The 12,158-nt window shown below is 48.3% G+C and overlaps 1 protein-coding gene across 2 annotated transcripts in view; it reads left to right on the top strand.

Annotated features, from left to right (window-relative positions):
* The window catches only part of TMEM132C (transmembrane protein 132C), a 447,107-nt gene extending 434,955 nt beyond the window's left edge, over positions 1-12,152 (top strand). For both annotated transcript variants that reach the window (XM_032168291.2, XM_058425648.1), the window contains exons 7-9: positions 524-797; positions 1,934-2,125; positions 9,624-12,152. In XM_032168291.2, the coding sequence (XP_032024182.1) occupies positions 524-797; positions 1,934-2,125; positions 9,624-10,829 (1,672 nt within the window). In that variant the 3' untranslated portion in view covers positions 10,830-12,152. The remainder of the gene's footprint in view (positions 1-523; positions 798-1,933; positions 2,126-9,623) is intronic.
* Positions 12,153-12,158: the final 6 nt, after the last annotated feature.

The raw sequence follows: 12,158 nt of genomic DNA, 5'->3' as shown, positions 1-12,158 counted from the left end.
GCCATGAGTTCAAGACCAGCCTGGGCAACATAGCAAGACCCCATCTCTGGAGAATTTTTTTTTTTTAATTAGCCAAGCATGATGGTGCATGCCTGTAGTCCCAGCTACTCAGAAGGCTGAAGCAGGAGGATCACTTAAGCCCAGGAGTTCAAGGCTGCATTGAGCTAGGATGGACCACTGCACTTTAGCCTGGACAACAGAGCAAGACCCTGTCTCTAAAAAGATAATAATAATTCATTAATTAATAAAAAATAAAATAGCCCCATGTGGCCAATGCCTACTTATGAGACAGTGCAGGCTTGGTACATATTAGCCCTTGTCTTTTATTTTTCAATAAATGTATTTGAGAAAGAGATGCCCATCGCTTAGTGTTGCCTAGAGATAGGCTTGGTGCCCCTTGCATGGTCCTGGGGCTCATGTCTTCAGTGTGGTCTCCTTGAGGTTGAGGCGAGCGCCTGCCTGTCTCAAGAACATCTTAGACTCCTCTCCCTGGATCTGAGAGCTCTTTGTCCCTTCCCACAAGGCCCACTCGTGAGAGCGAGGATGAGGACGAGGAGGAGCGGCGGGGCCGGGGCTGTGCACTGCAGTACCAGCACGCCACCGTGCGGGTCCTCACCCAGTTTGTGTCCGAGGGCGCCGGCCCATGGGGCCAGCCGAACTACTTGCTTAGTCCTAACTGGCAGTTCGACATCACTCACCTGGTGGCAGACTTCATGAAGCTGGAGGAACCTCACGTGGCCACCCTCCAGGACAGCCGGGTCCTGGTTGGGCGAGAGGTTGGGATGACGACCATCCAGGTAGGGAGCTGGGAATCTCTGTGTCCCCAGCACTGGGCATGTGTGCAGTGTTGAGGGAGAGTCAGTGGATGGGCAGGTCAGTGTGGCCGATTCCCCAACCCTATGATGGCTCCAGATGGTATCATGGAAACACAGGAAGATGAGCCCAGGCCAGATCTTGAGTCCAGTCTCCTTCCAAAGAGAATGGAGAAGGTGGCAGCTGCACCCTCTTAGCTCCCCGTGTGACCTCATTCTCAATGGCTGCCTCCACCATTCCCACCACCTCCCAGCACCCCCATCCTACTTCTGATTCTCCTTCTTAGTCCACACTTTTCTAACTTATTCCCCCTATGCCTTCTTAGAAATAGCCATGGTCTTCTCTATGTACCACTTCTACCAGTGGCCCAGGGAAAAAGCATGGATTCTTCTTCTCATTTCTTCCTTCTTTCAGTCATTCTGTCTTCCTGCCATTTACTTATTCAACAACTCTCTTTGAAATCCTGCTCCCTCTTTTTCACTCGTGGAAGTGTATAGAATCGTAAAATTTCATGATGGGGCATGAACAGCCTTTTCTTCAATCTCTCAAGTCCCACCCTACTGAATCCACCTTTCTGGAATGTCATTCAGGATCCTTACACCATATGTGGAAATGGTTAGCACATTCCCATCATTTCCCCTGGACATCTCAAGCCCAACATTTGGCTTACAAGATGAGGCAGAAAGCAATGTTTTGGCAGAGGATACATTGTGGTGGTGGTGGGAGGAGTGAACTATTTATAATTCACTTTTATAAATTTATAGTTCAACTCTTCATGAGTCTGTTTAATGGGATCACCATGTACAGTAAGCCAGGTTGTGCATTGTACAAGCATTCTTCATCTAAATAGGAGGGGTCATTCCCTTTTAAAGACAGAATGGATTTTAATATCTATTCCAATTTTTCAACAGGTAGAATTAAGGTGTCTTGGGGAAAGGGTAACTTTGATTCTCATGAAGGCACGGGATGGGCCAGCGTATAGAGTGAAGTAGACATGTAACTCCTTTGCCCTGTATTCTGGACCTCAGGCCTGTTGGGATGGAAGAAATATTGCTGGGAAAGGGGATAACATCTGGAAACAGGTGTGATGGATTTTCCTTGTGTCCTGCCAATTCCACAGGTGTTGTCTCCACTGTCTGACTCCATCCTGGCAGAGAAGACAATAACCGTGCTAGATGACAAAGTGTCGGTGACAGACTTGGCCATCCAGCTCGTGGCTGGGCTGTCTGTTGCCCTTTACCCCAACGCAGAAAACAGCAAGGCCATAACAGCTGTGGTCACAGCTGAGGAGGTGCTGCGGACCCCCAAACAGGTAGGGGGCCAAATGCCAGAGGTTCAGAGGGAGCAGGGTCAGCCACTGTGCCTGCTTCAGCAAAGGGGCAGGGTGGAGTGAGAAATGGGGGCAGGTTAGCAGAACCACATTCCACAATGGAAGCCATGTCATTGCAGACAAAGTGCTCATCTTACCCACATAGCTTTTGAGCAACACAGACCATTTACCAGCCTCCTCACCAGGTCTCTTGGCTGCTGTTCTTACCCCTGCACTCCCCTCTCTTCTCAAGAGCAGAGTGAGCCTTTAAAACCATAAATCACATCATGACTTTTACTGGCTTACAATGCTCCAATGACTTCCCATTGCACTTAGAAAGAGACCATATTCCTTTGACAGCCCACATGACCCCACACAACATAGCCCCTGGCTATATCTCTGACTTTATCCTCTGCAGCCCTCATCTCTCTCATCCTATTTGAGGCACACACTCCCCTTGCACTTCTTTAGGGGTTTTGCAATTGCTGTTGCTTTTTCCTGGGACACACCACCCTCACCACTGAGCATGGCTCCTTCTCATTTTCATACCCAGCTGTGATACCCTCTTCTCATAAATGCCTTCACTCACAGCGAATGGGTCTGAATCAGCCCCATTTCTTACCACATAAAGCATGTTTCTGCTCCATGGGATATAAGCTTCTACAAGACAAGCCCCCTGTTCATCGCTCTATCCCCAGTGACCATCACAGGGCCAGCACATAGTAGGTGCTCAGTAAATGTTGGTTGAGTGACTGAATGACTCTTAGAACTGGGCTGGAAGACAGGAAATTAGAAAGAGAGCAGGGGGAGTTATCCACATAACATAGCCAGGATAGGCTCGTCTGACCTTAACAACCTGCCAACCTGCATATGGGTATTTGCCTTGTCTGCAGGACTTTCTGCTTCTGATGTCATCATTAGAACAATACTTATGAGAAGAGTACAAAGTTAGGAGCCAAAAGGCCCAGATGGTATCACAGCTGTGTCAGTTACCACCTATGTAACCTCAGGCAAGACTCCTCACCCGTGTCTCAATCCTTAATGAGAAAGTAACAACACCTGTGAAGAGTCCGTTTGCAAATTAGGCTTAATGATGTTGAGTGCTAAAAACAGTGGCTGGCACATGCCAGCCTGTGTTAGCTCTTTTCCTGGGAACGGCTGCTGTTATTACGATCACTATTTTAGTGAAAGCACACAGGGCCTTGGATGCTCCATCAGAGCAGACAGTCTTGACTCGGAACACTCTGCTTCAAACCCAGTTTCCTCTGGTGACTTGCGGCCACAACAGGCAGGCGGTCTGGGGAGGAAGCTAAGATTAAATTCACACCCCATTATGGACTGAGCAATGCTGGAGGAGCTGTCATGTGGCTGGGACAGGCGACAGGGCCCAGGGGTTAGTAGTAGGGGTTGGGATCCCCTGACATGCACTAGCAGGAACACAATAGTGCTACAAAGCAGAGGCATGATGATGAGAACAGAGGGTGGCGATGGTCAAGGGAGCAGGCATGATGACAAAGTCTAGGGGCTTGTGTTCTTCTAGGGGGGATTGGAAAGTTCCAGCCATAGTGCAGGATTTCAATGCAGTTCAAGGACTGCAAACTCAAATGCCTACAGGGGCTGGGCTGGTGTTATAAGCAAGCAGTGCAGGCTGTGCAAAGTCCATGTGGCTGCCTTGTCCAGTAGTGGGGTCTATGACGAGCTAGAGTGATGACGCTCAGTGCTCAGAGACGTGCCCATTATCTGCTGCTACGTAACAATGGCCACACACTTAGCAGCTGAAAATGACACGCACTTATTAGCTCACAGTGCGGTGGGTGGGCTCAGCTGGGTTCATGCTCAGAGTATCAGAAGGCTGAAATCACAGTGTTGGTTGCCTAAGTTCTTACCAGGATGCTCTAAGGAAGAATCTGCTTCCAGAATTATTTGGGTGGTGGCAGAATCCAGATCTTTGCAGTTATAGGACTGAGGTTGCCAATTCTTGGCAGGTTATTGGCCGGAATCCTCTCTTAGTTCCTCAAGTCCACCTGCATCCCTTCTCACTCCCCACCCTACCCTCATCGGCTCCAACACTAGCAACAATGCATGGAGTCTTTCCCATGCTTCGAGTCTCTCCACCTTCCCCTTCTGTCACCAGCTACAGAAATTGCTCAACTTTTAATGTGATTTCACTGGACTCACCCAGATAATCCAGGAAGACCACTCTATCACCTGTGCCATGTAACAATATAACATAATCATGACAGCAGTCACCCATCCCATGCCCGTGTTCTGGGAACTGGGGCAGAACATCTTTGGTGGGCCATTCTAGGAATTCTGCCTAACGGGGAGAGAGTTGCTACCTGATTATGCCCCACAGTGTCAGCAGGAGGGACCTGGGGTGCATGCAGGTCCTCATCCAGCCCACAGCACTGGCTTCTTCAAGTCTTCTTTGGGGGCGGATGGGGCAGGAAATCAACATGGTGTTTTCTGGTTTACAAAGAGCAGAGTAATACTCTCACATTTGGGATTAAGAAGAAAAAAGAGCAGAGGAAAGTGGGAGAGAGAAAGCTGAAAGCATGGGAGCTATTTGCTGAGAATGGATAATGAATTAGGGTGGACGATTGGCATTGCAACCCCCTTGGCATGGGGCATGGCTGGCCGCTCCACATCTCCTGTCGCCCATCTGTCTTCATCAGCTGACAGTAATTGGCGTCCCCTAGCACTGACTCAGGGGGATTTGTGGATGTAGTTCATCTGATTTGCACACACGACTCTTGAAAGGATAGAGCTCTAAATCATTTCTGAGCATGTGTTATTTTAAGTCATTCAGAATTTCTCATCTTTGGGGAAATGCGTTGGCTTCTCCTGATGAAACACTACATTCCAGCCTCTCTGTAATGAGCTAATGGAAGAAGTTAGTCTCAGTCATGCAGCAGGGCTGATGGAGACGGATCTTAGCAAGCCAACGGTGTTGTGAGGCTTTAATTCCGGTTGTCTGCTGTTCGGGGGCTTGTTTCATGTTAACTTCTTTCCCCATCTAGTTTGTGAAGAAAAATTATTCAAGATGAAATGTGAGCCACGATGAACTTACACACTGTTCAGTCTTTTATCTCAGCCCTTAGAGCGTAGAAGGCTGGCACCTTGTTCATGATATTATCAACTTTGGAATAGAAAATCTGAATGGTTTTTACACCTACAAATAGAGGGTAGTAGCCTGCATGTTCCCCTGTGCCTTGTTTGCTCTAAAGAAAGTAGGATAGAAAAATGAAAGGAGAAATCACTTGGTATTCATGCATGAGGTTGAGGCATTAGAACGACTTATTGGATTGTGTGATTTATCAGCTGATATGGACAGAGGAGACGAGGGTGAGCACCAACATCCCTGAGCCATCTCTTCTGTCCTAGTTTTGGTCTGCTCAGAAGCTGAGCCTGAGACAAGGATTCAGGTGCAAGTAGTTTATTCAGGTGGTGCAGACAACACCAGTAGAGAAGTCGGGGGTGATGGAAGGAAGAAAAATGCAACCAGTAGAGTGTGTTACCAACTCAGCCACCACCAAGGGCAGCCGGAGCTCGTCTGCTGGGTGACAGTATGCCAGTCTAGAAAGACCAGAAGAGTTACTGCACTTGAGGGGCAAGGGATCTGGGATAAATATAACAACTTCCATGAGTCCTTCATTGAGGGCTGCCCACAGCGGTTATTTACTCCTCGGCACATCTTGCTGTGGGCACAGCCACGTGGATTCCAGAAGCCAGAGAGTGACCTTGGGCAAAAAAATAAGTTTAAAAAAAAAAAAAAAGCAAAGTTGATCATTGAAAGTTGAGCTAGCAGGAGCTGAATGGGCAGCCACCCAAAGAGAGCTCCACACCCTCCTAAAACTTCCTACACAGGCTCACCCCTCAGAGCCAGCTGGTGTTGGCCAGGGCTTACCATCACAAGTGATATGACCCAACCCAACTCAACCTGCCTTCACACACAGCAGAATGCATCAGTTCGTGTCCAGGCATTTGGATCTTCAGCTACAGCTACATGCAGATACTCAAACGTTGTCATCAGAATTCTTTTTTTAATTGCGCACATTCTTCCTCGGTCCTGCGGGATGTAGAGTGATCATTGCTGTGAACACTGGCTGCTCCCAGGCTACTCCAATTTTTCCTTCTGGAATTCCTACCAAACAAGCGTTGGACATTCTCATTCTCTCCTTTATGTCTTTTCACCTGCCCTTCACAGTGTCATTTCTTGATATGCCTGTGGTTCTATCTGGGGTAACGTGGGTGGCTTCGTCTCCCGCTGCAGTAATTCTGTCCTCGAACATGTCTCATCTGCTGTTCGAACCACCCATTGAGTCACTGATTTCAGTGACTGTGTTTTTCATTTCTAGAAATTCTACATGGCTCTTTGCACGCCTTCCTTCCTGCTCTGTTTCCATTCGCTTTTTTTTTTTTTTTTTTTTTTTTTTTTTTTTGAGACAGTCTTGCTCTGTCACCCCAGCTGGAGTGCAGTGGTGCAATCTCGGCTCACTGCAAGCTCTGCCTCCCAGGTTCAAGCAATTCTCCTGCCTCAGCCTCCCGAGTAGCTAGGACTACAGGCACCCACCACCATGCTAATTTTTGTATTTTTTGTAGAAATGGGGTTTCCTCATGTTGGCCAGGCTGGTCTTGAACTCCTGACCTCAGGTGATCCACCCACCTCGGCCTCCTAAAGTGCTGGGATTACAGGCATGAGCCACCACACCTGGCCCCTGTTCGCTTTTATTGAGACAATTTCAAGTCCTTTTAATATCTCTAATTTTTTTAATTAAATTTTTAAATTTCTTTTTATTTCATAGACTATTTCTGTTGGTTTGTTTTATGTTATGTTTTATTTCATAGACTATTGTTTTTTGTTGATCTCCTTTATGTTATAGCCTTTGGAGTCTTCTATGATCTCACATATCAGTCTGCTCACCTTCCTGTGTAAATGTTCAATGCACCCCCTCATGGGGCAGCCTTTCCACCTACAGGTTGTAACCTTTCTTTCTGTGTATCATGAGCACCTCTTGAGCCCTAGTTGCTGGGCTTTGTTTTGTTCTGAAGGAGGTTGTATTTGCATTTGCACAGGTCCAACTTCAAGTGAGTTTCTTTTCTCCCAATTCCTATACCACAGAGGTAGTCACCACACCCAAGTGTGGGCTTTTGGTTTTGAGCGGCGACATCTCCATCCAGTGCTCAGAGCACACACAAGCTTTGCTGCTGTATCTCTGGCTCAGCAGGTAGGATTTTCCCAGGCCCCGTCCGTGGAGTGGGTGCTGCTGCCTCCCTGGGCTGCAGTGACAGTGTCCGGGACGGATGGGGACAAAGGAAGGCCACGAGGTCAGACCTGGTTTGCTGTGAAAAAGGCAGGGAGGAAAGGAGGCAGCTACTTCACTTTTTCAGCAGAGGGTGAGTCATCGTGGTCTTTGTGGGGCTGATAAAATGGGCCCTGGCAGTGGCTGTTCCAGGGGTCCCTAGCACAGTGGTCAAGAGCTCAGCTCTAAAGCCACACCAGTTCCAGCCCTGATCCTGCCTCTTCCTAACGATATGACTGGACATATTTCTTTTTTTTTATTTTTTTAACTTTTATTTTCACTTCAGGGGTACATGTGCAGGTTTGTCACATAGCTACACTTGTGTCATGGGGGTTGGTTGTACAGATTATTTCATGACCCAGGTATTAAGCCTAGTACCCGTTAGCTATTATTGTTGATCCTCTCCCTGGTCCCACCCTCCACCCTCCAATAGGCCCAGTGGGTGCTGTTCCCCTATCTGTCCATGTGGTCTCATCATTTAGCTCCCACTTATAAGTGCGAACATGCAGTGTTGGGTTTTCTGTTTCTGTGTCAGTTTGCTAAGAATAATGGACTCTAGCTCCATCTGTGTCCCTGCAAAGGATGGGATCTTGTTCTTTTTATGGCTGCATAGTATTCCATGGTGTGTGTGTACCACATTTTCTTTATCCAGTTTATCACTAATAGACTGGAGAGTTTTTCCTAGATGAATGGAGGAGGCTGAAATATGCAATTCTAATCACAAAGTGGAGAGCCTGCATCCACTGAGCACTTGCTATGGATCAGGTGCCATTTAGGTTGACTTTGTGTCTTTACTATTGTGACTCCATGTCTTTGCTATTGTGAATAGTGCTGTGATGAACATATGTGTGCATGTGAGCACAGTTCTTAACCTCTCTTTGGGCAGGAAGCATAACCCAACCTACTTTGTGGAAGGGGAGAAAATACATTCTGTAATAACTGCGAACAACACTTGACCCACAGCAAGCGCCCGGTGGATATGGGCTGTCTATTTCATGATTAGGATTGCACATTTCACCCTCCTCTATTCATGGGGGTTCCCACTCTTGGAGGCAGAATAGAAGTACCCATGGCTAAGTCAAGAACAAGGCCTTCTGTGGGATTATGTTTGCTGTGGGCACACAAAGGGGAGAGGATGGCATTATTGCCCCGGGGAGGAGGCGAGAGAGCAGGAAACCTTGTGCTCACGACAATCTGCCAGTCACATGGGCATGGGTGTGAGTGGCATTTCTAGGCCAGTAGCTTCCTGGTTTTTTTGGAATATTATTCAGCCATAAAAAGAATGAAATATTGCCATCTGCAGCAATGTGGATGAGCCTGGAAGACATTATTTTGAGTAAAATAAGCCAGGCACATAAAGTCAGTTGTTTTTTTTATCAGTCTCCACAATGGCAAATAATTTTTACATAGCTGTTGGGTCACCGACAGAAGTATAGCGAGTCTGCAAAATAAACTCAACCCCTTCACACTTTGCTTCCTCTTTCACTCTGCTACCCACGCAGAACAAAGGCAGCAGAACCAGGCCCACCAGCCAATGCCATATACTGCGTCCCACACATCACTGCCACCCAACTACAGTCAAGCAAAGCATAAATCTGCAACGGCACAACAGGGTCAACCTTAAAGGGCAAAATGCTCTTGTTTTCTTGTTTCTCAGGCAAAGCTTAATTCACTGGGGGCAGTGCAGGGAGAAGAGGGGAGGTTCCTTTCTAATGTCATTGGTTCTGACAGTGTTTCCTGCCCATCAACATTTGTCATCAGGCTGGATACAGACAACAGCTGTATCCATTCATCATACTCAGGCCACTAATCACAGAGTGTGTGACAAAATGACCAGGGCCTGCCCTGGAAGCCAGTCATTGTCTGGGAAGATGCACCGGCTAACTGATTCAAGCGATGACGGTGTGGATAAAGCCACCTGGAGCCTCATCTCAGTTAGGGATTTTTGTTTTGCCATTTGTTTGTTCCTGGTAAGGATTATGAGGGCGCTGTTAGTCACATCCCCATTTGTTCTTGTTTAAATTAAGGTGGTTTCTCTGCCCCGATAGAAAACCTGTATGATTTATCCCCAGATGCATGAGCTGCTGGGTCTGGATTTGAGGTCCTGCTCCCTGTTTCATTGGGTGTCCTCCTAGGAGGGGGTTTCTAAGGGAAGAGGCATCTCCCAGGTGGTCTTCTAACTGCCTGTGTCCCTGCAGGAGGCTGTATTCAGCACGTGGCTGCAGTTCAGTGATGGCTCTGTGACGCCCCTGGACATCTACGATACCAAGGACTTCTCCCTGGCAGCCACCTCCCAGAACGAGGCTGTCGTGTCAGTCCCCCAGGCCCGCTCTCTCAGGTGGCCCGTTGTGGTGGCCGAAGGGGAAGGCCAGGGCCCACTGATCCGAGTGGACATGACGATCGCCGAGGCCTGCCAGAAATCCAAACGCAAGAGCGTCCTGGCCGTGGGCGTCGGCAACGTCAGGGTCAAGTTCGGACAGAACGATGCTGACTCCAGCCCCGGCAGGGACTATGAGGAAGATGAGATCAAGAACCACGCCAGCGACCGCCGGCAGAAGGGTCAGCAGCATGAGCGCACAGGCCAGGACGGGCACTTCTATGGCAGCTCTCCCGTGGAGCGTGAGGAAGGGGCGCTCCGAAGAGCCACTACCACGGCCAGGTCCCTGCTGGACAACAAAGTGGTGAAGAACAGCCGGGCGGACGGGGGCAGGCTGGCAGGAGAGGGGCAGCTGCAGAACATCCCCATTGACTTCACCAACTTCCCGGCCCACGTGGACCTCCCCAAGGCCGGGAGTGAGCTGGAGGAAAATGACCTGGTGCAGACCCCACGGGGCCTGAGTGACCTGGAGATAGGGATGTACGCCCTCCTGGGGGTGTTCTGCCTGGCCATCCTCGTCTTCCTGATCAACTGCGCCACCTTTGCCCTGAAGTACAGGCACAAGCAAGTGCCCCTGGAAGGTCAGGCCTCCATGACCCATTCTCACGACTGGGTGTGGCTTGGCAATGAGGCTGAGCTCCTGGAGAGCATGGGGGATGCGCCGCCGCCCCAGGACGAGCACACCACCATCATAGACCGCGGACCGGGGGCCTGCGAGGAGAGCAACCATCTCCTGCTCAATGGCGGCTCCCACAAGCACGTGCAGAGCCAGATTCACAGGTCAGCCGACTCCGGGGGGCGGCAGGGCAGAGAACAGAAGCAGGACCCCCTGCACTCGCCCACCTCCAAGAGGAAGAAGGTGAAATTTACCACCTTTACCACCATCCCCCCAGACGACAGCTGCCCCACGGTGAACTCCATCGTCAGCAGCAATGATGAGGACATCAAATGGGTGTGTCAGGACATGGCTGTAGGTGCCCCCAAGGAACTTAGAAACTATCTGGAGAAACTCAAAGATAAGGCTTAGGCCCCTCTAGCCAAAGGGCCCTGACCAGATGCCTTCCTTGTATTGGAAACTGGCCCAAGTGGGGCAGAAGGCGTTGTCAGTGGGGTTAAGAAGGGACGGTCCTCCGGTCCATGCTAGACCAGCTGGAAAGTTTTGAAGTCAGGAAAAGACATTTTTGTATCAAGGGATTTGTAGCAGTCAATGATGGTGGATTTTCAAAGGTCAGGGGAATAAAGTCTGGGGCATGGGGAGTACAGACCAAGTTACTGAACTGCACAGGCAAAATTAGGAAGGTTATTTTATGAGTCAAAACATACTACAGACAAGCTACCAAAAATTATTTGTTAAAAAATGTAAAAAGACAAATAAAAAGAGAAATAATCATCTGTTTATATTTCTAATAAAGGAGCAAAATATAAAAATAGGGCCTGCTAAGAGACATTTTCCATTCTAATTCACTATTCACTTTTTCCAAGGAAAGCCTTCAACTGTCACCACACGGCTGGGGAGGAGACATTTCTTAACAAGGGATGCCTCTTGGGACAGAACTAAGGAGTTGTTTTAAATCTTTACTTGGTCATCTTTTATTTTCTTTTCCACTTTTTCCTTTTTTCTCTCTCTCTGTGTCCTGGACTTCCATTGCATTTATATTTAATGTTTATTTCTGAGAATCAAGCAGTATATTTTTTCCTAAATGAAACATAAATTATATTCCTATTCATTAGGTAGGTTCCTAGGAACAATGTCAATTAATCCATTGTTTAAGTAGTAACTTGAATGTTTTTCTATATCCTTCCAGCTTTGTTGATAGTGGCTGGTTTTGTACAATTGGAGGGAGCTCTCAGAGCCTTCTGAGGGGGGGAGAGGAACTGTCCTTAATCCATCACCACTACCACAGGGCAAAGCCAGCAGGTGTGGCCTTGTGAGGGGCTGTACAGACGGGATGTGGCCAGGAGAACAGAGCCCCACCCGGACCACCTGACCCCTCGGGATTCCACCCCTGTCATCGTGGGGATGTTCCTGTATAGGAGAAAGTTGGGTTAAATCAAAAAAGAGGCCACGCCCAGGTGTAATCAGAGCCAACCTGGTGGACTGGGTCTATCACAAGACATAACTGATGCTGAACATGAACAAAGATAAAAACTGTTTGGAGGGTTTTTAAGTTGTTTTTTCTTACTTTGTTGGGTGGGGTATACCAGCATAAACTCTAAAGATAAAATCTATGTTAGATTGTCAATCAACTGTGTTTTTGAACAGCATAATTGTGTAGCAGCACATTGCAAAAACGCATTCATCCAAAGTGACACATATGTGGCAACGAAGACCACGCCAGTGAAATAAGCCCCTTCG

Source organism: Hylobates moloch, unplaced genomic scaffold, assembly GCF_009828535.3.
Source record: "Hylobates moloch isolate HMO894 unplaced genomic scaffold, HMol_V3 SCAFFOLD_12, whole genome shotgun sequence".
Classification (NCBI taxonomy): domain Eukaryota; kingdom Metazoa; phylum Chordata; class Mammalia; order Primates; family Hylobatidae; genus Hylobates; species Hylobates moloch.
Note: the sequence above shows the minus strand (reverse complement) of the source record. Positions and strands in the feature narration are given on the sequence as shown.